The sequence below is a fragment of the Elephas maximus genome, chromosome 1, assembly GCF_024166365.1.
Source record: "Elephas maximus indicus isolate mEleMax1 chromosome 1, mEleMax1 primary haplotype, whole genome shotgun sequence".
NCBI lineage: Eukaryota > Metazoa > Chordata > Mammalia > Proboscidea > Elephantidae > Elephas > Elephas maximus.
This window is the reverse complement of record NC_064819.1, coordinates 173562297-173588468: the sequence shown is the minus strand read 5'-3', so window position 1 is coordinate 173588468 and position 26172 is coordinate 173562297. Positions and strand designations below refer to the sequence as shown.

Genomic DNA, 26172 nt, shown 5'->3' with positions numbered 1-26172 from the left:
CAAATCAAGTCAGTCTGTCACATATAAGCTTATATACATCTTACTCCATACTCCCACTTACTCTCCCCCTAATGAATCAGCCCTTCCAGTCTCTCCTTTCGTGACAATTTTGCCAGTTTCTAACCCTCTCTACCCTCCTATCTCCCCTCCAGACTGGAGATGCCAACACAGTCTCAAGTGTCCACCTGATACAAGTAGCTCACTCTTCATCAGCATCTCTCTCCAACCCATTGCCCAGTCCCTTCCATGTTTGATGAGTTGTCTTTGGGAATGGTTCCTGTCCTGGGCCAACAGAAGGTTTGGGGACCATGACCACCGGGATTCCTCTAGTCTCAGTCAGACCATTAAGTCTGGTCTTTTTATGAGAATTTGGGGTCTGCATCCCACTGCTCTCCCGCTCTCTCAGGGGTTTTCTGTTGTGCTCCCTGTCAGGGCAGTCATCGGTTGTGGCTGGGCACCATCTAGTTCTTCTGGTCTCAGGATGATGTAAGTCTCTGGTTCATGTGGCCCTTTCTGTCTCTTGGGCTCATAGTTATCATGTGACCTTGGTGTTCTTCATTCTCCTTTGATCAAGGTGGGTTGAGACCAATTGATGCATCTTAGATGGCCGCTTGTTAACATTTAAGACCCCAGATGCCACATTTCAAAGTGGGATGCAGAATGTTTTCATAATAGAATTGTTTTGCCAATTGACTTAGAAGTCCCCTTAAGCCATAGTCCCCAAACCCCTGCCCTTGCTCCGCTGACCTTGGAAGCATTCAGTTTATTGCAGAAACTTCTTTGCTTTGGTCCAGTCCAGTTGAGCTGACCTTCCGTGTATTGAGTATTGTCCTTCCCTTCACCTAAAGCAGTTCTTATCTACTAACTAATCAGTAAATAACCCTCTCCCACCCTCCCTCCCTCCCCCCTCTCGCAACCACAAAAGAATGTGTTCTTCTCAGTTTATACTATTTCTCAAGATCTTATAATAGTGGTCTTACACAATATTTGTCCTTTTGACTCTGACTCATTTCACTCAGTATAATACCTTCCAGGTTCCTCCATGTTATGAAATGTTTCACAGATTCCTCACTGTTCTTTATCTATGTGTAGTATTCCATTGTGTGAATATACCATAATTTATTTAACCATTCATCTGTTGATGGACACCTTGGTTGCTTCCAGCTTTTTGCTATTGTAAAAAATAGCTGCAATAAACATGGGTGTGCATATATCTGTTCGTGTAAAGGCTCTTATTTCTCCAGGGTATATTCCTAGAAGTGGGATTTCTGGGTTGTATGGTAGTTCTATTTCTAACTGTTTAAGATAACGCCAGATAGATTTCCAAAGTGGTTGTACCATTTTACATTCCCACCAGCAGTGTATAAGAGTTCCAATCTCTCCGCAGCCTCTCCAACATTTATTATTTTGTGTTTTTTGGATTAATGCCAGCCTTGCTGGAGTGAGATGGAATCTCACCGTAGTTTTAATTTGCATTTCTCTAATGGCTAATGATCGAGAGCATTTTCTCATATATCTGTTAGCTGCCTGAATATCTTCTTTAGTGAAGTGCGTGTTCATATCTTTTGCCCACTTTTTGATTGGGTCGTTTGTCTTTTTGTGGTTGAATTTTAACAGAATCATATAGATTTTAGAGATCAGGTGCTGGTCGGAGATGTCATAGCTGAAAATTCTTTCCCAGTCTGTAGGTGGTCTTTTTACTCTTTTGGTGAAGTCTTTAGATGAGCATAGGTGTTTGATTTTTAGGAGCTCCCAGTTATCTGGTTCCTCTTCGTCATTTTTGGTAATGTTTTGTATTCTGTTTATGCCTTTTATTAGGGACCCTAAGGTTGTCCCTATTTTTTCTTCCATGATCTTTATCATTTTAGTCTTTATGTTTAGGTCTTTGATCCACTTGGAGTTAGTTTTTGTGCATGGTGTGAGGTAGGGGTCCTGTTTCATTTTTTTGCAAATGGATATCCAGTTATGCCAGCACCATTTGTTAAAAAGACTATCTTTTCCCCAATTAACTGACACTGGGCCTTTGTGAAATATCAGCTGCTCATATGTGGATGGATTTATATCTGGGTTCTCAATTCTGTTCCATTGGTCTATGTGCCTGTTGTTGTACCAGTACCAGGCTGTTTTGATTACTGTGGCTGTATAATAGGTTCTAAAATCAGGTAGAGTGAGGCCTCCCACTTTCTTCTTCTTTTTCAGTAATGCTTTGCTTATCCGGGGCTTCTTTCCCTTCCATGTGAAGTTGACGATTTGTTTCTCCATCACCTTAAAAAATGTAATTGGAATTTGGATCGGAAGTGCATTGTATATATAGATGGCTTTTGGTAGAATAGACATTTTTACTATGTTAAGTCTTCCTATCCATGAGCAAGGTATGTTTTTCCACTTACGTAGGTCCTTTTTAGTTTCTTGCACTAGTACTTTGTAGTTTTCTTTGTATAGGTCTTTTACATCTTTGATAAGACTTATTCCTAAGTATCTTATCTTCTTGGGGGCTACTGTGAACGGTATTGATTTGGTTATTTCCTCTTCAATGTTCTTTTTGTTGATATAGAGGAATCCAAGTGATTTTTGTATGTTTATTTTATAACCTGAGACTCTGCCAAACTCTTCTATTAGTTTCAGTAGTTTTCTGGAGGATTCCTTAGGGTTTTCTGTGTATAAGATCATGTCATCTGCAAATAGAGATAATTTTACTTCCTCCTTGCCAATCCGGATGCCCTTTATTTCTTTGTCTAGCCTAATTGCTCTGGCTAGGACCTCTAGCAGAATGTGGAATAAGAGCGGTGATAAAGGGCATCCTTGTCTGGTTCCCGTTCTCAAGGGAAATGCTTTCAGGCTCTCTCCATTTAGGGTAGTCTTGGCTGTTGGCTTTGTATAGATGCCCTTTATTATGTTGAGGAATTTTCCTTCAATTCCTATTTTGCTGAGAGTTTTTATCATAAATGGGTATTGGACTTTGTCAAATGCGTTTTCTGCATCAATTGATAAGATCATGTGGTTTTTGTCTTTTATTTACATGGTGGATTACATTAATGGTTTTTCTAATATTAAACCAACCTTGCATACAAACACACATACCTGGTATAAATCCCACTTGGTCGTGGTGGCTTATTTTTTTGATACGTTGTTGAATTCTATTGGCTAGAATTTTGTTGAGGATTTTTGCACCTATGTTCATGAGGGATATAGGTCTGTAATTTTCTTTTTTTGTGGTATCTTTACCTGGTTTTGGTATCAGGGAGATGGTGGCTTCATAGAGCGAGTTAGGTAGTATTCCATCATTTTCTATGCTTTGAAATACCTTTAGTAGTAGTGGTGTTAACTCTTCTCTGAAAGTTTGGTAGAACTCTGCAGTGAAGCCGTCCAGATCAGGGCTTTTTTTTGTTGGGAGTTTTCTGATTACCTTTTCAATCTCTTTTTTTGTTATGGGTCTATTTAGTTGTTCTACTTCTGATTGTGTTAGTTTAGGTAGGTAGTGTTTTTCTAGGAATTCATCCATTTCTTCTAGGTTTGCAAATTTGTTAGAGTACAATTTTTCATAATAATCTGATATGATTCTTTTAATTTCAGTTGGGTCTGTTGTGATGTGGCCCATCTCATTTCTTATTCGGGTTATTTGTTTCCTTTCCTGTATTTCTTTAGTCAGTCTGGCCAATGGTTTATCAATTTTGTTAATTTTTTCAAAGAACCAGCTTTTGGCTTTGTTAATTCTTTCAATTGTTTTTCTGTTCTCTAATTCATTTAGTTCAGCTCTCTATTTTATCATTTGTGTTCTTCTGGTGCGTGATGGATTCTTTTGTTGCTCACTTTTTATTTGTTCAAGTTGTAGGGACAGTTCTCTGATTTTGGCTCTTTCTTCTTTATGTAGGTGGCATTCATCGATATATGAACTGCCAAATTTTTGATTAGCAGCTGAGTGCTTAACCATTGGACCACCAGGTCTTCTTCCAGGTCTCCTAGTAAGTGGTGTAAATGGATTCCAAATCCCAGGCCTTTGCTTTAGTATAATCTGCCTCCTGAATACGTGGTGCACTTTTATTCAGATGGGGAAACCCCACATCTGCATGTTTTCTCTGTTTCAGTTACTTAAGAATGGAGTGGTGGAACAAAGATGGCCGCAGATTCTTTGACACTCCTTCCATAGAAAGAAGGGGCCTAGTTCACCTCTCCTTGAATCCAGGCTGTCCTACCTGACTTGTTGCTTAATATAATGCAGTGGAAGTGACATTCCAGGACTGGCATAAGAAGACTTGTAGCTCCACCTGGGTTTCTTGGAATGCTCACTCTTGGAAGCACTGAGCCACCACCTAAGAAGTGTCACTACTCTAAGCCTATCATGCTGTGAGAAGCCAAAGACACGTGAAGAAGTCCTGGAGGATGAGATTCCATGCAGAGAGAGAAAGAGGTTAGGAACACCAGGCATGTGAGAGAGGAAACTATCTTGGAAGTGGATCTTTCAGTTCCACCACCCAAGCTGATGCCATGCAGATCAGAGACGTACTACCCAGCTGAGACCTTCCTAAATTCCTGACCCACAAAATGGTGAGATATAATAAGCCACAACTACTACAATAGTTGGAGTCCCCAGGTGGTGCAAATGATTAACGTGCTAGGCTGCTAACCTAAATGTTGGTGATTCAAGTCCACCCAGAGGTGCCTTGGGAGAAAGTGTTGGTGATCTTCTTTTGAAAAACCAGCCACTGAAATCCCTATGGAGCACTGTTCTACTCTAACACACTTGGGATCACCATGAGTTGGAATTGACTTGACTGCAACTGATTATATAGTACTTTTTAATGTATTTAATGTAACTGATAATCGGAACACACGATAAGGGCATTTTTCTATTGTGTATTATTTTTAATGCTTATAAAAGAAAGATCTTTCTGCATGCAAAGGACAGTAAGATTCACTATAAAATAAAATACAGTTCATCTCCATTTGCCAGTGATTGCTATAAGAAATAGAAGTTTTGCTTCATGGTCATCCTGTAAACCATTTCTACTCTCATCCCCCAAAGTGTGGTACAGTAACCATCAGAAATGAGTGAAGCTTTCATGTGAGATTATTATTTTAATAAATGTGTTTAATTTTATGGTTAGTTTGCATATATTCGTATTTTCAGAAATCAACACTTGATTTCCATTTATGAGTGTGGCAAAGTTTCATTTAAAAGGTACTTTTTTAAATAGACCATTTACAAATTTAAGTTAACAATAAATAAATGTGAAACGGAGGGATGTTCAGATATAGCAAAATATTGCAAAGATTGGACCTAAAGACCTGACGTTTGGTAAGTACTGCTCTGAACTCTAGGGTGTCCCTATCTCTCTCTGATCCTGAGGATTTGAAACTGAAATTCTTGGTAGGATGGTATTGCTGAGTTCATCATAGAGACTGTGGTCCTCTGAGTCTTACCCATAATGTCTCCTGGGAAGGTTAGCCTTTAGCTTTCAGAGCAGCTTTTAGAGAATGTTCCTGCTGGTGACTAATTCTGGGTAAGTTTGAACCACCTTTCAGATTTCTGGCTGCTGTCTAGGAACTGGGCTGGGTGGGTCTAGGGAATGGAGTTTCCCAGCATTCCACACTGGCCGCCATGTGTAATGTCAGTACCTTGGGCTGCCTAGAGTTCTGCAGCTGCAGTTCATGCTTCCTGCTGTCTCCTGCATGGGGTTGTACGTCACAGAAAGCGTGGTCCTCTAGTGAGAATGTCTGCCCAGGAAGTCAGGGTCATTGGAAATTCTGTCTAGTACTTAGTGTTCAGTCTGGCTCAGTGGTGACACCGATGAAAGTGCTCAAGGAACTAGCTGTGATGTGTAAGATATGACATCATAGGAGCTATGATAGGTCCATGTCTCACAGTCACGAAGGAAATCAGACATCCTCGTGTTCCCCACCCCCTGCCCTGCTCCTGCCCCTGCCCCAGGTCCTGGTTGTTTAGATAATGCTGTGTGGTACCATGAATTTCACTAACCCACTGTCTACTGTCCATGGGTTTGTGTCCAAACTACCCCCAGAAGCAGGATTAAAAGTCTGTAGGTCAGCAGTTCATTTCTTTGACCCTTTTTACTTGAAATGCCTTGAAGAAAGGAAATCGGTGATGGGAGTGGGATTGAAGAGGTCAGTGGGATTGAAAATGGCAAATCTTTTTCTTTAGGCTGGTGCCTTTTGATGGGAGTCTTCTGGGCAGCCCTCAGTTTGCATAAAGTGCCACGAAGCAGTGTAACTGTTACCACCCTCACCCTATTTTCAGCTGTCTGAGAGACAAGGATGGAAGTATCTACCCTATACAACAAGACTCTGACTGGTAGGACGAGGGAGAGGGGGAGGGATGAGTTGATTTAGAAATAATGGGAGAAACACAAAATGCAATAATGAAAAGCAAGTTCAGAAAGAAGGATTTGTATTTATTTTGGTTATGTATCTTTAGGATGAAAATAGTGGTGATCGGTTTCCTGTGTTAAAGAAGAAAATGTATTCATAGTGCTTATCTTAACATTTCATCCAACGGTTTTTATCTATTTTCCTATAAACTATTATCTTAGTTTCCTAGTGCTGCTGTAACACAAATACCACAAGTGGGTGGCTTTAAAGAACTAAGTTCTGGAGGCTAGAAGTCCAAATCAGGGTCTTGGCCATGTTGATCCCTTTCTCGTGGGTAGGTAGTCCCTGGAGTTCTTTGGTTCTTTCACTTGTGATGATCCTCATGTAGTATCCGTCCATCCACTACCTCCATGTGTTCTTTGTGTAACTTGGAAGTGATTAGATTCAGAATTCACCCCACTCAGATATGATCTAAGTAACATAACAAAAAAAAAACCCTATTTCCAAACAGAATTACATTCACAGGTACAGTGGCTAGGATTCCAACACACATTTGGGTGGGGGGACATAATTTAATCCATGACGGCTGTCGATGGTAAATGTGCCTCACAATGGTCTCTTATGACTTAGCAAACACCTACATTTTTTTAAATTTTAGGCTAGTCACATTTCTGCTGCACTCATTCCTGATGATGGAGAGATGTACTTCACAAAGGTCCCAACTCTTCCCCCAGAGCAGAGGAGACAGTCTGGTGTCCTCAGCTCCTTTTTAAAGGGTATCTGGAACTCCACACCAACATCTACCTCTACCCCAGGGCAGTGCAAGCTCATGAAGACCATAAAATTGACGAAAGCAAGCATCTAGGGACATTCTGATAGAGCTGATCTAACACCCCAGGGCGTGTGCTTGCTGATGCGGCTCCCAGTGTGCACCTACCTCTCCCAGCAGGACCCAAGACCCTCCAGTGGTCAGGATATGTCCTAAGATGCTTTGTGCACCAGTCAAGAGGGGAAGTCTTGAGGGCAAGAATTCTACTTGAGTGAAAATTATTAATCTAATTTTTATTCTTTCAACTTGTTTTTCTTGAACTCGTCAACCTGGAATTTCCTTCCAATTCTTGACAGGTTAACCTGTTGAAAATGAACAATAATTATTGTGGCCTGGATTTTAAAATTCTGGTGTTTGGAGGCATTCTATTGCATTCTGTGAGGTAGTTAACAAGTTTCATTGCAAGGATACTGGGGTGCCGTAACTGAAATGTCTAGTTGCAGAGTCAATGACAGTGGCAGGGTTAGGACAAAGTCCTGCATTCTTGAATTCCAGGGCAGAGCCATTGTCAACTTTAGGCCAAGGAGCTGACTTAAACCCAAATCGGAACCAGTTGCTTTTGAGTCAACTCTGACTCATGGTGACTCCCTGGGTGTCAGAGTAGAACTGTGCTCCATAGGGTTTTCAATGGCTGATTTTTCAGAAGTAGTTAGATTGCCAGGCCTTTCTTCTGAGGCAACTCCAGGTGGACTCAAACCTCCAACCTTGTGGATAGCAGCTGAGAGTGTTAACTGTTTGCACCATCCAGGTACGCTGAAGCTTTTTTAGACACCCTTATTGTAGGATGGGCAAGATGTGATGATCGAGCGTGGAGAAGTTTGAAAATACATTGCTTATAAATTATGAGTCAAACACTCTTCTAATTCACACTTGGTAGCATGTGTTGAGTTCTGTCCTAGCCTGTCACAGTCTTGGGGAATATCCCAGGCATCGGGAGGAAGACAAGGACAGCCAACTTGCCTCAAGGCCAGGGGCTTTCCTTTGGGCTTTGTTGGTGACTTTCTTTATCCATATGCCACCTGATGCCCCCTGGCTGTAGAGTTCCAGTTGATTCTGGGCCCTGGTGTGGCAGGCAGTGTTGGGAGCACTGTTGTGAGAGCAGTGAGACAGTGCCCATCACTTTGGGTTCTTTACCTGATAGTGATGGGTGCCTCCCTTCTGCACACCACCCAGGGTTGAGGCATCGAGACTGTCCTGCGAGCCTTACAGGACAGAAGCCAATCCCTGCAGTGACTAGGGCCTGGGCTCTGCTTATCAGGCAGGAACGCCCTCTGCTGGTTCACTGCCTCTTTTCCACTGACCACGTGAGCATGGTGCCTAGCATAGAGAGGTGCCCCATATACTTTTTTGGGTGGGTCAATCCGTCTATGGGCAGAGAGGGGATTGGATGATTATGTGAGGATGTTATGTACCCAGAGGCTTGCTTGGTTAGACCCCTGGTTTCCAGGTTGGCATTTCAACTGTTTTATTGGACATCTCCACCTACTTGTTCCACAGGCATCCTACACTCAACATTTCTAAAACTGAGCTCATCCTTTTTCCTCTTCTCCACATCTTCTCCTTCTCTTTTATCGTCTTTGTCAAATTATTGTTTCCCCAGCTTTCCAAGCTAATCTCAAACTCTTCTCACTCCATACCCTCAAAATGGAAACCAGTCCTAACTGATGTTTCTTCTGAAAGATTCTCCTATGTTCATCTCTTCCTCCATCCCTCTCTGTTACCCTCACTCATGCCCTCATTAGCACCTTCACCTGGACTGTAGTGATGGCTTTCTGCCCAGCCACTCTGCCTGTATCTCCACTCCCTTCAGTACACTCCATGCGTTGAACCAAGGTTGTCTTTGTAAGACATGGATCTGTTCTAGTCATTTGTTTAAAAATCTCTGATGGATTCTATTGCTTACACTAATGCTTGCCAAACTTTTTGACTGTGTTTTCCATTATAACAATTCTTGAGGACAAATCTCTGACACGTGTATATTTGTAAATTATGTACCTACTACTATATTAATACATTAAAACAAAAATCCATTGCCATTGAGTTGATTTCATCATGGCAACCCCATATGTTGCAGAATACTGCTGTATAGGGTTTTCATGGCTGTGACCTTTACAGAAACAGGTTGCCAGGGCTTTCTTCTATGGCACCACTGGGTGGGTTTGAACTGTGAGCCTTCAGGTTAGTAGTAGAGTGCAAACTGCTTATACCACCTAGGGACTTCATTAATATATTACATAAATTAAAAAAAAAACCACAAAAAAGGGAATTAAAAAAAAAGCCACATGAGCATTTTCCCCTTCCCCAGACATTCTCAAAGCCTTTGTGTTTTTTCACTTTCCGTTCTGGTGTCCTGGAATTCTCTTCCTTCACTTCTTCATGTGATGAGTCCTAGGTGTCCTTCAAGACAATGTTTGTACTTCACATCATGACCCTCCCCATGACTTCCCCTGTGCCATCTTTATACGCAGCATTTAAATCCTTAGCCTTCTCTTAAAGGAGCCCTGGTGTTGCAGTGGTTCAGTGCTTGGCTGCTAACTGAAAGGGTTGCAGTTCAGATCCATCCAGGGGCTCTGTGGGAGAACGACCTGATTCCACAAAAATTGTAGTCGAGACACTCCTATGAGGCAGTTCTACTTTGTTGCATGGGCTGCTATGAGTCGGAGTCAATTTGATGGCACCTAACTATAACAATTTTTAACTATAACAATACAACAACAAAGATCAAAGCCTTCCATGGATTACACCTTAACATAAAGAAAACAAAAATCCTTACAAGTGGACCAGTAAGCAACATCATGATAAACAGAGAAAATATTGAAGTTGTCAGGGGTTTCATTTTACTTGGACCCACGATCAATGTCCATGGAAATGTTGTTGTTAGGTGCTGTCAAGTCAGTTCCAACTCATAGCAACCCTCTGCACAACAGAACGAGACACTGCCTGGTCCTGCGCCATCCTTACAATCGTTGTTATTCTTGAGCCCATTGTTGCAGCCACTGTGTCAATCTACCTTGTTAAGGGTCTTCCTTTTTTCCAATGACCCTGTACTCTGCGAAGTGTGATGTCCTTCTCCAGGGACTGATCCTTCCTGACAAAATGTCCAAAATATGTAAGACGCAGTCTCGCCATCCTTGCTTCTAAGGAGCATTCTGGTTGCACTTTTTCCAAGACAGATTTGTTCGTTCTTTTGGCAGTCCATGGTATATTCAATATTCTTCGCCAACACCATGATTCAAAGGCATCAATTCTTCCTTGGTCTTCCTTATTCATTGTCCAGATTTCACATGCACATGATGCAGTTGAAAATACCATGGCTTGGGTTAGGCTCACTTTAATCTTCAAGGTGACACCTTTGCTTTTCAACACTTTAAAGAGGTCCTTTGCAGCAGATTTGCCCAACGCAATACATCTTTTGATTTCTTGATTGCTGCTTCCATGGCTGTTGATTGTGGATCAAAGTAAAATGAAATCCTTGACAACTTCAATCTTTTCTCCATTTGTCATGATGTTGCTCATTGGTCCAGTTGTGAGGATTTTTGTTTTCTTTATGTTGAGGTGCAATCCATACTGAAGCCTATGGTCTTTGATCTTCATTAGTAAGTGCTTCAAGTCCTCTTCACTTTCAGCAAGCAAGGTTGTGTCATCTGCATAACGCAGGTTGTTAATGAGTCTTTCCCAATCCTGCTGCCCGGTTCTTCTTCATATAGTCCAGCTTTTCGGATTATTTGCTCAGCATACAGATTGAATAGGTATGGTAAAAGGATACAATCCTGTTGTGTACCTTTCCCGACTTTAAACCACTCAGTATCCCCTTGTTCTGTCCGAACAACTGCCTCTTCATCTGTGTACAGATTCCTCATGAGCACAATTAAGTGTTCTGGAATTCCCATTCTTCGCAGTGTTATCCATACTTTGTTATGATCCACACAGTTGAATGCCTTTCCATAGTCAGTAAAACACAGGTACACATCCTTCTCGTACTCTCTGCTTTCAGCCACGATCCATCTGGCATTAGCAATGATATCTCTGGTTCCACATTCTCTTCTGGATCAGGCCTGAATTTCTGGCAGTTCCCTGTCGATATACTGCTGCAGCCGCTTTTGAATGATCTTCAGCAAAATTTTGCTTGCATGTGATATTAACGATATTGTTCTATAATTTCCACATTCGGTTAGATCGCCTTTCTTGGGAATAGGCATAAATATAGATATTTTCCAGTTGGTTGGCCAGGAAGCTATCTTCCATATTTCTTGGCTTAGATGAGTGAACACTGCATCCATTTGTTGAAACATCTCACTTGATATTCCATCAATTCCTGGAGCCTTGTTTTTCACCAATGCCTTCAGTGCAGCTTGGACTTAGTCCTTCAGTACCACGGGTTCCTGATCATATGCTACCTCCTGAAATGGTTGAACTTCAACTAATTATTTTTGGTATAATGACTCTGTGTATTCCTTCCATCTTCTTTTGATGCTTCCTGCATCATTTAATATTTTCCTCATAGAATCCTTCACTATTGCAACTCGAGGCCTGAATTTTTTCTTCAGTTCTTTCAGCTTGAGAAACACCGAGTGTGTTCTTCCCTTCTGGTTTTCCATCTCCAGCTCTTTGCACACGTCAATATAATACTTTATTTGTCTTCACTAGGAACCCTTTGAAATCTTCTGTTCAGTTCTTTTACTTCATCATTTCTTCCTTTTGCTTTAGCTGCTTGACATTCAAGAGCAAGTTTCAGAGTCTCCTTTGACATCCATCTTGGTCTTTTCTTTCTTTCCTATCTTTTCCTAAAGACCCCTTGCTTTCTTCATGTATGATGTCCCTGATGTCATTCCACAACTTGTCTGGTCTTTGGTCATTAGTGTTCAAGGCATCAAATCTATTCTTTTTAATTAATTTTTACTGTACTTTTAGTGAAAGTTTACAAATCAAATTAGTCTCTCATACAAAAATTTATATTAAAAAAAACAAGCCAAACCCAGTGCCATCGAGTCGATTCCAACTCGTAGCGACCCTATAGGACAGAGTAGAACTGCCCCATAGAGTTTCCAAGGAGCACCTGGCAGATTCAAACTGCCAACCCTTTGGTTAGCAGCCATAGCACTTAACCACTATATACTCCTAATTGCTCTCCCACCAATGAGAGAGCACACTCCTTCCCTCTGCCCTCCATTTTCAAGTCCATTTGGTCAGCTTCTGGACCCCTCTGCCTTCTCACCTTCTCACCAGACAGGAGATGCCAACATGGTCTTATGTGTCTACTTGATCCAAGAAGCTCATTCTTCACCAGTATGATTTTCTATCCCATAGTCCAGCCCAATCCCTATCTGAAGAGTTGGCTGTGGGAATGGTTCCTATCTTGGGCTAACAGAAGGTCTGGGAACCATGACCTCTGGGGTCCTTCTAGTCTCAGTCAGACCATTAAGTCTTGTCTTTTTACGAGAATTTGGGGTCTGCATCCCACTGCTCTCCTGCTCTCTCAGGGGTTTTCTGTTGTGTTCCCCGTCAGGGGAGTCATGGGTTGTAGCCGGGTACCATCTGGTTCTTTGGGTCTCAGGTAGATGGAGTTTCTGGTTAATGTGGTCCTTTCTGTCTCTTGGGCTCATAATTACCTTGTGTCTCTGGTGTTCTTCATTCTCCTTTGTTCCAGGTGGGTTGAGACCAACTGATACATCTTAGAGGGCTGCTTGCTAGTGTTTAAGACCCCAGACACCACTCTCCAAAGTGGGATGCAGAATGTTTTCTTAATAGATTTTATTATGCCAATTGACTTAGATGTCCCCGGAAACCATGGTCCCCAAACCCCTGCTCCTGTTACGCTGGCCTTCGAAGCGTTCAGTTTATTCAGGAAACTTCTTTGTTTTTGGTTCAGTCCAGTTGTGCTGACCTCTCCTGTATTGTGTGCTGTCTTTCCCTTCACCTATAATAGTACTTATCTAGTATCTAGTTAGTGAAAACCCCTCTCCCTCCCTCCTTTCATAACCATCAAAGAATATTTTCTTCTCAGTTTAAACTATTTCTCAAGTTCTTATAATAGTGGTCTTATACAATATTTGTCCTTTTGCAACAGACTAATTTCACTCAGCAAATGTCTTCCAGATTCCTCCATGTTATGAAATGTTTCACGGATTCATCATTGCTCTTTATCGATGCATAGTATTCCATTGTGTGAATATACCATAATTTCTTTATCCATTCATCCGTTGACGGGCAGCTTGGTTGCTTCCATCTCTTTTGCTATTGTAAACAGTCCTGCAATGACCATGGGTGTGCATATATCTGTTCGTGCAAAGGCTTTTATTCTCTAGGATATATTCCAAGGAGTGGGATTGTTGGATTGTATGGTAGTTCTATTTCCAGTTTTTTAAGGAAATGCCAAATCGATTTTCAAAATGGCTGTACCATTTTACATTCGCATCAGCAGTGTATAAGAGTTTCAGTCTCTTAACAACCTCTCCAACATTTATTATTTCGTGTTTTGGGGTGAGATGGAATCTCACTGTGGCTTGATTTGCATTTCTCTAATGGCTAATGATCATGAGCATTTCCTCATGTATCTGTTAGCTACCTGAATGTCTTCTTTAGTGAAGTGACTGTTCATATCTTTTGCCCATTTTTTAATTGGGTTATTTGTCTTTTTGTAGTTGAGTTTTTGCAGTATCATGTAGATTTTAGAGATCAGATGCTGATCAGAAATGTCATAGCTAAAAACTTTTTCCCGGTCTGTAGGTAATCCTTTCACTCTTTTGGTGAAGTCTTTGGATGAGCACAGGTGTTTGATTTTTAGAAGCTGCCAGTTATCTAGTTTCTCTTCTGCATTGTTAGTAATGTTTGTATACTGTTTATGCCATGTATTAGGGCTCCTAGCATTGTCCCTATTTTTCTTCCATGGTCTATATTGTTTCAGGTTTTATATTTAGGTCTTTGATCCATTCTGAGTTCATTTTTGTGCATGGTGTGAGGTATGGGTCTTGTTTCATTTTTTTGCAAATAGATATCCAATTATGCCAGCACCATTTGTTAAACAGACTGTTTTTGCCCCATTTAACTGATTTGGGGCTTTGTCAAATATCAGCTGCTCATATGTGGATGGATTTATGTCTGGATTCTCAATTCTGTTCCATTGGTCTATCTGTTGTTGTACCAATACCAGTCTGTTTTGACTACTGTGGTGGTATAATAGGTTCTAAAATCAGGTAGTGTGAGGCCTCCCACTTTGTTCTTCTTTTTCAGTAATGCTTTACTTATCTGGGGCCTCTTTCCCTTCCATATGAAGTTGGTGACTTGTTCCTCCATCTCATTAAAAAAGGTCGTTGGAATTTGGATGGGAATTGCATTGTATTTATAGATGGCTTTTGGTAGAATAGACATTTTTACAATGTTGAGTCTTCCTATCCATGAGCAAGGTATGTTTTTCCACTTATGTAGGTCTCTTTTGGGTTCTTGCAGTAGTGGCTTGTAGTTTTCTTTGTATAGGTCTTTTACATCTCTGGTAAGATTTATTCCTATGTATTTTATTCTTTCTTTATTTTATCTTCCTGGGGCTACTGTAAATGGTATTGATTTGATGATTTCCTCCTAGGTGCTCTTTTTGTTGGTGTAGAGGAATCCAACTGATTTTTGTATGTTTATCTTGTATCCTGATACTTTGCTAAACTCTTCTATTAGTTTAAGTAGCTCCCTTGAGGATTCTTTAGGGTTTTCTGTGTATAAGATCACGTCATCTGCAAATAGAGATACTTTTACTTCTTCCTTACCAATCTGAATGCCCTTTATTTCTTTATCTAGCCTGATTGCTCTGGCTAGGACCTCCAGCATAATGTTGAATAAAATGCCACCCACTGCCATTGAGTTGATTCCAACTCATAGCAACCCTATAGGACAGAGTAGAAGTGCCCTCATAGGGTTTCCAAGGAGCACCTGGTGGATTCGAACTGACAATCTTTTGGTTAGCAGACATAGCTCTTAACCACTATGCCACCAGGATTTCTAATGTTAAATAAGAGTGGTGATAAAGGGCATTCTTGCCTAGTTCCCGTTCTCAAGGGGAATGCTTTCAGACTCTTTCCATTTAGGATGATGTTGGCTACTGGCTTTGTATAAATGCCCTTTGTTATGTTGAGGAATTTTCCTTCTATTCCTATTTTGCTGAGAGTTTTTATCACGAATGGGTGTTGAACTTTGTCAAATGCGTTTTCTGCATCAGTTGATAAAATCATGTGGTTCTTGTCTTTTGTTTTATTTATATGATGGATTACGTTAATTGTTTTTCTAATGTCGAACCATCCCTGCATACCTGGTATGAATCCCACTTGGTCATGGTGAATTATTTTTTTGATATGTTGTTGAATTCTATTGGCTAGAATTTTGTTGAGGATTTTTGCATCTAAGTTCATGAGGGTTATAGGTCTGTAATTTTCTTTTTTTGTGGTTATGGTATCAGGGATATGGTGGCTTCATAGAATGAGTTTGGGAGTATTCTGTCCTTTTCTATGCTCTGAAATACCTTTAGTAATAGTGGTGTTAACTCTTCTCTGAAAGTTTGGTAGAACTCTGCAGTGAAGCTGTCCGGGCCAAGGTTTTTTTTTTTTGGAGTTTTTGATGACCTTTTCAATCTCTTCTTTTGATATGGGTCTATTTAGTTGTTCTACTTCTGATTGTGTTAGTTTAGGTAGGTAGTGTGTTTCTAGGAATTCATCCATTTCTGCTAGGTTTTCAAATTGTTACATTACAATTTTTCATGGTAATCTGATATGATTCTTTTAATTTAATTTGGGTCTGTTGTAATATTGCCCATCTCATTTCTTATTGGGTTATTTGCTTCCTCTCCTGTTTTTCTTTTGTCAGTCTGGCCAGTGGTTTATCTATTTTGTTAATTTTTTCAAAGAATCAGCTTTCGGTCTTGTTAGCTCTTTCAATTGTTTTTTTGTTCTCTCATTTAATTCTGCTTTAATTTTTATTATTTGTTTTCTTCTGGTGCCTGAGGGTTTCTTTTGTTGCTCTCTTTCTATTTGTTCAAGTTATAGGGATAATTCTTTGATTTTGGCCCTTTCTTCTTTTTGGATGTGTGCATTTACTGATATAATTTGACCTCTGAGCCCTGCTTTTGCTGTGTCCTGAAGATTCTGATAGAAAGCGTTTTCATTCTCATTGGATTCTCTGAATTTCTATATTCCATCCTCAATGTCTTCTATAACCCAGTCTTTTTTGAGCAGGGAATTGTTCAGTTTCCAAGTATTTGATTTCTTTTCCCTGCTTTTTCTGTTATTGATTTCTACTTTCATGGTCTTATGGTCAGAGAAGATGCTTTGTAATATTTTGATGTTTTGGATTCTGCTAAGGCTTCCTTTATGACCTTATATGTGGTCTATTCTAGAGAATGCTCCATGTGTACTAGAAAAGAAAGTATACTTGGCTGCTGTTGGGTGGACTGTTCTGTATATGTCTATGAGGTCAAGTGGGGTGATCGTGGCATTTAGATCTTCTGTGTCTTTATTGAGCTTCTTTCTGGATATCCTGTCCTTCACCAAAAGTGGTATGTTTGAAGTTTTCTGCTATAACTGTGGAGCTGTCTATCTCACTTTTCAATGCTGTTAGAGTTTGTTTTATGTATCTTGCAGCCCTGTCATTCTGTGCATGAATATTTAATATGGTTATATTCTCCTGGTATATTGTCCCTTTAATCATTATACAGTGTCCTTCCTTATCTTTTTTGGTGGATTTAACTTTAATGTTATTTTGTCAGAAATTAATATTGCCATTCCTGCTCTTTTTTGATTGTTGTTTTCTTGATATATTTTTTTCCATCCTTTGAGTTTTAATTTGTGTCTCTAAATCTAAGGCGTGTCGCTTGTAGGCAGCATATAGCTGGATCATGTTTTTTTAAATCCATTCTGCAATTCTCTGTCTCTTTATTGGTGCATTTAGCCATTTACATTCAGAGTGATTATTGATAGGTAAGAGTTTAATGCTGTCATTTCGATGCCTTTTTTTGTGCGTTGTTGACAGTTTCGTTTTTCTATTTTTTGTGCTGAGAAGTTTTTCTTTGTAAATTGTTTTCCTCTTTTTCATTGTAGTTGAATTTTTTTTTTTTTGCTGGGTCTTTATGTTTATCTTGTTTTTTTATTTTGAAGTGTGGGATTGTTAGTCTTCTTTTTGGTTACCTTAATTTTACCCATATTTTTCTAAGTTTAAACCTAACTTGTATTTCCCTATATCGCCTTGATTTCCTCTCCATATAGAAGATCGATGCCTACTTTATTTAGCCCCTCTTTATTGATTATTTTCATCTTTTATATAATGACATCACCGATTCCCTGTTTTGAGGGGTTTTTTTTAATCTTATTTTATTTTTTTGACTTCCCTACTTGAGTTGATATCTGGTTTCTCTGCTCAGTGTTATAATATTGTGCCAATATCTGATATTATTGATTTTCTAACCTAAGAATTCCCTTTAGTATTTCTTGTAGTTTTGGTTTGGTTTTTGCAAATTCCCTAAGCTTGTGTTTATCTGTAAATGTGTTAATTTCACCTTCATATTTGAGAGACAGTTTTGCTGGATATATGATTCTTGACTGTGAATTTTTCTCCTTCAGTGTTCTACATATGTCATCCTTCTTGCCTGCATGGTTTCTGCGAGTAGTCCGAAGTTATTCTTATTGATTCTCCTTTGTAGGTGACTTTTCACTTATCCCTGGGAGCTCCTAAAATTTTCTCTTTATCTTTGGGTTTGGCAAGTTTGGTGATAATATGTCTTTTTTTTTTTTTTTTAATAACTTCTATTAAGCTTCAAGTGAACGTTTACAAATCCAATCAGTCTGTCACATATAAGTTTACATACATCTCACTCCCTACTCCCACTTGCTCTCCCCCTCTTGAGTCAGCCCTTTCAGTCTCTCCTTTCTTGACAATTTTGCCGGCTTCCCTCTCTCTCTATCCTCCCATCCCCCCTCCAGACAAGAGTTGCCAACACAATCTCAAGTGTCCACCTGATATAATTAGCTCACTCTTCATCAGCGTCTCTCTCCCACCCGCTGACCAGTCCCTATCATGTCTGATGAGTTGTCTTTGGGGATGGTTCCTGTCCTGGGCCAACAGAAGGTCTGGGGAGCATGGCCGCCAGGATTCCTCCAGTCTCAGTCAGACCATTAAGTTTGGTCTTTTTATGAGAATTTGGGGTCTGTATTCCACTGATCTCCTGCTCCCTCAGGGGTCCTCTGCTGTGCTCCCTGTCAGGGCAGTCATCGATTGTGGCCGGGCACCAACTAGTTCGTCTGGTCTCAGGATGATGTAGGTCTTTGGTTCATGTGGCCCTTTCTGTCTCTTGGGCTCTTAGTTGTCGTGTGGCCTTGGTGTTCTTCATTTTCCTTTGCTCCAGGTGGGTTGAGACCAATTGATTCATCTTAGATGGCCGCTTGTTAGCATTTAAGACCCCAGACGCCACATTTCAAAGTGGGATGCACAATGTTTTCATAATAGAATTATTTTGCCAATTGACTTAGAAGTCCCCGCAAACCATGTTCCCCAGACCCCCGCAGTTGCTCCGCTGACCTTTGAAGCATTCATTTTATCCCGGAAACTTCTTTGCTTTTGGTCCAGTCCAATTGAGCTGACCTTCCATGTATTGAGTGTTGTCTTTCCCTTCACCTAAAGCAGTTCTTATCTACTGATTAATCAATAAAAAACCCTCTCCCACCCTCCCTCCCTCCCCCCTCGTAACCACAAAAGTATGTGTTCTCCTCAGGTTTACTATTTCTCAAGATCTTATAATAGTGGTCTTATACAATATTTGTCCTTTTGCCTCTGACTAATTTTGCTCAGCATAATGCCTTCCAGGTTCCTCCATGTTATGAAATGTTGCACAGATTCGTCACTGTTCTTTATCGATGCGTAGTATTCCATTGTGTGAATATACCACAATATATTTACCCATTCATCCGTTGATGGACACCTTGGTTGCTTCCAACTTTTTGCTATTGTAAACAGAGCTGCAATAAACATGGGTGTGCATATATCTGTTTGTATGAAAGCTCTTGTATCTCTAGGGTATATTCCTAGGAGTGGGATTTCTGGGTTGTATGGTAGTTCTATTTCTAACTGTTTAAGATAACGCCAGATAGATTTCCAAAGTGGTTGTACCATTTTACATTCCCACCAGCAGTGTATGAAAGTTCCAATCTCTCCGCAGCACAGCCTCTCCAACATTTATTATTTTGTGTTTTTTGGATTAATGCCAGCCTTGCTGGTGTGAGATGGAATCTCATCGTAGTTTTAATTTGCATTTCTCTAATGGCTAATGATCGAGAGCATTTTCTCATGTATCTGTTGGCTGCCTGAATATCGTCTTTAGTGAAATGTGTGTTCATATCCTTTGCCCACTTCTTGATTGGGTTGTTTGTCTTTTTGTGGTTGAGTTTTGACAGAATCATGTAGATTTTAGAGATCAGGCGCTGGTCGGAGATGTCATAGCTGAAAATTCTTTCCCAATCTGTAGATGGTCTTTTTACGGTTTTGGAGAAGTCTTTAGATGAGCATAGGTGTTTGATTTTTAGGAGCTCCCAGTTATCGGGTTTCTCTTCATCATTTTTGGTAATGTTTTGTATTCTGTTTATACCTTGTATTAGGGTCCTAGGGTTGTCCCAATTTTTTCTTCCATGATCTTTATCGTTTTAGTCTTTATGTTTAGGTCTTTGATCCACTTGGAGTTAGTTTTTGTGCATGGTGTGAGGTATGGGTCCTGTTTCATTTTTTTGCAAATGGATATCCAGTTATGCCAGCACCATTTGTTAAAAGGCTATCTTTTCCCCAGTTAATTGACACTGGTCCTTTGTCAAATATCAGCTGCTCATATGTGGATGGATCTATGTCTGGGTTCTCAATTCTGTTCCATTGGTCTATGTGTCTGTTGTTGTACCAATACCAGGCTGTTTTGACTACTGTGGCTGTATAATAGGTTCTGAAGTCAGGTAAGGTGAGGCCTCCCACTTTCTTCTTCTTTTTCAGTAGTGCTTTTCTTTACGGGGCTTCTTTCCCTTCCATATGAAATTGGTGATTTGTTTCTCTATCCCCTTAAAATATGACATTGGAATTTGGATCGGAAGTGCGTTAAATGTATAGATGGCTTTTGGTAGAATAGACATTTTTACTATGTTAAGTCTTCCTATCCATGAGCAGGGTATGTTTTTCCACTTAAGCATGTCCTTTTGAATTTCTTGTAGTAGAGCTTTGTAGTTTTCTTTGTATACGTCTTTTACATCCTTGGTAAGATTTATTCCTAAGTATCTTATCTTCTTGGGGGCTACTGTGAATGGTATTGATTTGGTTATTTCCTCTTCGGTGTTCTTTTTGTTGATGTAGAGGAATCCAAGTGATTTTTGTATGTTTATTTTATAACCTGAGACTCTGCCAAACTCTTCTATTAGTTTCAGTAGTTTTCTGGAGGATTCCTTAGGGTTTTCTGTGTATAAGATCATGTCATCTGCCAATAGTGATAACTTTACTTCCTTCTTGCCAATCCGGATACCCTTTATTTCTTTGTCTAGCCTAATTGCCCTGGCTAAGACTTCCAACACGATGTTGAATAAGAGCGGTGATAAAGGGCATCCTTGTCTGGTTCCCGTTCTCAAGGGAAATGCTTTCAGGTTCTCTCCATTTAGAGTGATATTGGCTGTTGGCTTTGCATAGATGCCCTTTATTATGTTGAGGAATTTTCCTTCAATTCCTATTTTGGTAAGAGTTTTTATCATAAATGGGTGTTGGACTTTGTCAAATGCCTTTTCTGCATCAATTGATAAGATCATGTGGTTTTTGTCTTTTGTTTTTTTTTATGTGATGGATTACATTAATGGTTTTTCTGATATTAAACCAGCCTTGCATACCTGGTATAAATCCCACTTGATCAGGGTGAATTATTTTTTTGATGTGTTGTTGGATTCTATTGGCTAGAATTTTGTTGAGGATTTTTGCATCAATGCTCATGAGGGATATAGGTCTATAATTTTCTTTTTTTGTAATGTCTTTACCTGGTTTTGGTATCAGGGAGATGGTGGCTTCAGAGAATGAGTTGGGTAGTATTCCGTCATTTTCTATGCTTTGGAATACCTTTAGTAGTAGTGGTGTTAACTCTTCTCTGAAAGTTTGGTAGAACTCTGCCGTGAAGCCGTCCGGGCCAGGGCTTTTTTTTTGTTGGGAGTTTTTTGATTACCGTTTCAATCTCTTTTTTTGTTATGGGTCTATTTAGTTGTTCTACTTCTGAATGTGTTAGTTTAGGTAGGTAGTGTTTTTCCAGGAATTCATCCATTTCTTCTAGGTTTTCAAATTTGTTAGAGTACAATTTTTCATAATAATCTGAAATGATTCTTTTAATTTCATTTGGTTCTGTTGTGATGTGGTCCTTCTCATTTCTTATTTGGGTTATTTGTTTCCTTTCCTGTATTTCTTTAGTCAGTCTAGCCAATGGTTTATCAATTTTGTTAATTTTTTCAAAGAACCAGCTTTTGGCTTTGTTAATTCTTTCAATTGTTTTTCTGTTCTCTAATTCATTTAGTTCAGCTCTAATTTTTATTATTTGTTTTCTTCTGGTGCCTGATGGGTTCTTTTGTTGCTCACTTTCTATTTGTTCAAGTTGTAGGGACAGTTCTCTGATTTTGGCTCTTTCTTGTTTTTGTATGTGTGCATTTATTGATATAAATTGGCCTCTGAGCACTGCTTTTGCTGTGTCCCAGAGGTTTTGATAGGAAGCATTTTCATTCTTGTTGCTTTCTATGAATTTCCTTATTCCCTCCTTGATGTCTTCTATAACCCAGTGTTTTTTCAGGAGGGTGTTGTTCATTTTCCAAGTATTTGATTTCTTTTCCCTAGTTTTTCTGTTATTGATCTCTAGTTTTATTGCCTTGTGGTCTGAGAAGATGCTTTGTAATATTTCGATGTTTTGGACTCTGCAAAGGTTTGTTTTATGACCTAATATGTGGTCTATTCTAGAGAATGTGCCATGTGCGCTAGAAAAAAAAGTATATTTTGCAGCAGTTGGGTGGAGAGTTCTGTATAAGTCAATGAGGTCAAGTTGGTTGATTGTTGTAATTAGATCTTCTGTGTCTCTGTTGAGCTTCTTACTGGATGTCCTGTCCTTCTCCGAAAGTGGTGTGTTGAAGTCCCCTACTATAATTGTGGAGGTATCTATCTCGCTTTTCAATTCTGTTAAAGTTCGATTTATGTATCTTGCAGCCCTGTCATTGGGTGCATAAATATTTAATATGGTTATGTCTTCCTGATCAATTGTCCCTTTTATCATTACATAGTGTCCTTCTTTATCCTTTGTGGTGGATTTAAGTCTAAAGTCTATTTTGTCAGAAATTAATATTGCTACTCCTCTTCTTTTTTGCTTATTGTTTGCTTGATATACTTTTTTCCATCCTTTGAGTTTTAGTTTGTTTGTGTCTCTAAGTCTAAGGTGTGTTTCTTGTAGGCAGCATATAGATGGATCGTGTTTCTTTATCCAGTCTGTGACTCTCTGTCTCTTTATTGGTGCATTTAGTCCATTTACATTCAGCGTAATTATAGATAAATAAGTTTTTAGTGCTGTCATTTTGATGCCTTTTTATGTGTGTTGTTGACAATTTCATTTTTCCACATACTTTTTTGTGCTGAGGCGTTTTTCTTAGTAAATTGTGAGATCCTCATTTTCATACTGCTTGACTTTATGTTAGTTGAGTCGTTACGTTTTTCTTGGTTTTTATCTTGAGTTATAGAGTTGTTATACCTTTTTGTGGTTACCTTATTATTTACCCCTATTTTTCTAAGTAAAAACCTAACTTGTATTGTTCTATATCGCCTTGTATCACTCTCCATATGGCAATTCAATGCCTCCTGTATTTAGTCCCTCTTTTTGATTATTGTGATCTTTTACCTATTGACTTCCATGATTCCCTGTTATGTGTATTTTTTTTAATTAATCTTAATTTGTTTGTTTTTGTGATTTCCCTATTTGAGTTGATATCAGGACGTTCTGTTTTGTGACCTTGTGTTGTGCTGATATCTGATATTATTGGTTCTCTGACCAAACAATATCCTTTAGTATTTCTTGTAGCTTTGGTTTGGTTTTTGCAAATTCTCTAAACTTGTGTTTGTCTGTAAATATCTTAATTTCGGCTTCATATTTCAGAGAGAGTTTTGCTGGATATATGATCCTTGGCTGGCAGTTTTTCTCCTTCAGTGTTCTGTATATGTCGTCCCATTCCCTTCTTGCCTGCATGGTTTCTGCTGAGTAGTCAGAACATATTCTTATTGATTCTCCCTTGAAGGAAACCTTTCTTTTCTCCCTGGCTGCTTTTAAAATTTTCTGTTTATCTTTGGTTTTGGCAAGTTTGATGATAATATGTCTTGGTGTTTTTCTTTTTGGATCAATCTTAAATGGGGTTCGATGAGCATCTTGGATAGATATCCTTTCGTCTTTCATGATGTCAGGGAAGTTTTCTGTCAGGAGTTCTTCAACTATTTTCTCTGTGTTTTCTGTCCCCCCTCCCTGTTCTGGGACTCCAATTACCCGCAGGTTATCCTTCTTGATAGAGTCCCACATAATTCTTAGGGTTTCTTCATTTTTTTTAATTATTTTATCTGATTTTTTTTTCAGCTATGTTGGTGTTGATTCCCTGGTCCTCCAGATGTCCCAGTCTGCATTCTAATTGCTCGAGTCTGCTCCTCTGACTTCCTAGTGCGTTGTCTAATTCTGTAATTTTATTGTTAATCTTTTGGATTTCTACATGTTGTCTCTCTATGGATTCTTGCAACTTATTAATTTTTCCAGTATGTTCTTGAATAATCTTTTTGAGTTCTTCAACAGTTTTATCAGTGTGTTCCTTGGCTTTTTCTGCAGTTATCCTAATTTCATTTGTGATATCATTAAGCATTCTGTAAATTAGTTTTTTATATTCTGTATCTGATAATTCCAAGATTGTATCTTCATTTGGGAAAGATTTTGATTCTTTTGTTTGGGGGGTTGGAGAAGCTGTCACGGTCTGCTTCTTTAAGTGGTTTGATATGGATTGTTGTCTCCGAGCCATCACTGGGAAACTAGTTTTTCCAGAAAATCCGCTAAAAAAAAAAATGCAGTCAGATCCTTATCAGAGTTTTCCCTCTGGCTCAGGCTATTCAGATGTTAATGAAGCCACCTGGGGAGGGTGGGGGAGGGAACAGAGAGATAGGAGAGTAGCACCTCAGAATATAGCCAGAGTTGCTTGTCTTGCTTGGAATGACTATTATATCTGAGATTCCCACGGGCGCGTCGCCTATGTGTGCTGGCTGTGTGGAGATTGCCCCCAGGGTGTCTGGCCCGCTGGAGTCACGGTCAGATCCTCCGCTTCCAGCCCCACGCCCAGCGTCAAGGCTCCCCTACTGGGACAGTGCACTCTCGGCACTCTCAACTCCAAAATCAGTCACTGCCTCCCGGGGACTTCTCGTCCCTCCAGCCGCGTGGCTGTACCGCCTCCGAGAACCAGTTGGGCCTCCTCCCGGGGTTAGTTCAGATGGGTGGAGCAGCTCCCTGTGCTTGTGCCGTGACCGAGTGTCCCGGCTGGGACGCTGTTCACCCCGCTCCAATACCAGTTGCTGCCTCCCGGGGACTTCTCCTACCGGCTGAGTCCCACGCCGCCCACGCTGGTCCCCTTACCGGGGTTAGTTCAGGGGGGTGGAGCAACTCTCCGTGTTTATGCCGTACCTGCGTCCAGTCCAAATCCCTGTGGGTTGGTTCCCCGGCTCGGACGCTGTTCTCCCCGCTCCAATACCAGTCGCTGCCTCCCGGGGACTTCTCCTACCGGCTGCATCCCACGCCGCCCGTGGAACCGGCTGGTCCCCCTCCCGGGGTTAGTTCAGGGGGGTGGAGCAGCTCTCTGTGCTTGTGCCGTACCTGACTGGTACGCTGGCTCCAGGCTCTGGAAACAATCGCTGCTTCCCCGTATTAGTTCGTTCTCCGTCTCTAAATCTGTGTTTGTTGTTCACGGTTCGTAGATTGTTAGGTATGTGATCGATTCACTTGTTCTTCCGTGTCTTTGTTGTAAGAGGGATCCGAGGTAGCGTCTGCCTAGTCTGCCATCTTGGCTCCGCCCCCGGTAATATGTCTTGATGACTTTCTTTTGGGATCTACCTTATATGAGGTTCGATGAGCATCTTGGGTAGATATCCATTTATCTTTCATGATGTCAGGGAAGTTTTCTACCATCAAATCTTCAACAATTCTCACTGTACTTTCTGTTATCCCTCCCTGTTCTGGTATTCCAATCACTTGCATGTTATTTTTCTTGATAGAGTCCCACATGATTCTTAGGGTTTCTTCATTTTTTTTAATTATTTTAACTGATTTTTCTTCAAATATATTGGTGCCAATTGCCTTATCCTCCATCTCCCCAGTTCTCCATTCCAGTTCCTCAATTCTGCTCCTCTGACTTTCTATTGAGTTGTCTAATTCCGTAATTTTATGGTTAATATTCTGAATTTCTGAATGCTGTGTCTATGGATTCTTGCAACTTATTAAATTTTTCATTATGTTCTTCAATAATCTTTTAAATTTCTTGAACTGCTTTATCTGTGTGTCCCTTGGCTTTTTCTGTGTATTGCCTGATCTTGTTACTGAAGTCATTCCCAATATCTTGAAGAGTTCTGTATATTAGTCTTTGGTATTCTACATCTGGCAATTCCAGGAATACATATTCAACCAGGACAGTCCTTGATTCTCTGTTTTGGGAGTTTGTTGAAGCAACCATGGTCTGCTTCTTTATGTGATTTGATATTGACTACTGTCTCCGAGCCACCTGTAAGTTATTGTAATAATTTATTTTTTGTTTTCTCACTGTCCTAGCTTCTTGCTTTGTTTTGTTTTGAGTTTTAGGCCATGAGAGTGAGCTAACTTGATTATTGGAACTTTTGAAGCACTAATGTCCTATTACCAGATGGCTAGAGTTGTTACCAGGTATATGAGCCTAGGAGTCCATTCACTATTCTTGTATAGATTCAGCTCAGGTGTCCCGAAA

General features: G+C 40.0%; 1 protein-coding gene across 14 annotated transcripts in view; it reads left to right on the top strand.

Moving 5' to 3' along the window:
* Positions 1-26172, top strand: part of SCML4 (Scm polycomb group protein like 4) — a 164948-nt gene that overhangs the window by 12542 nt on the left and 126234 nt on the right. For 7 of the 14 annotated variants that reach the window (XR_007519031.1, XR_007519038.1, XM_049899206.1 and 4 more), the window contains exon 2: positions 6161-6310. The exons of 6 other annotated variants lie outside the window; for them this stretch is intronic. Coding sequence is in view for 5 of the 8 variants with exons in the window: in XM_049899206.1 (XP_049755163.1) it covers positions 6274-6310 (37 nt within the window). In the remaining 3 variants the exon portion in view is untranslated. Of the gene's footprint in view, positions 1-4085; positions 4546-6160; positions 6311-26172 lie in introns of all 14 variants that reach the window. One more of the 14 variants, XM_049898617.1, reaches the window with a different exon arrangement.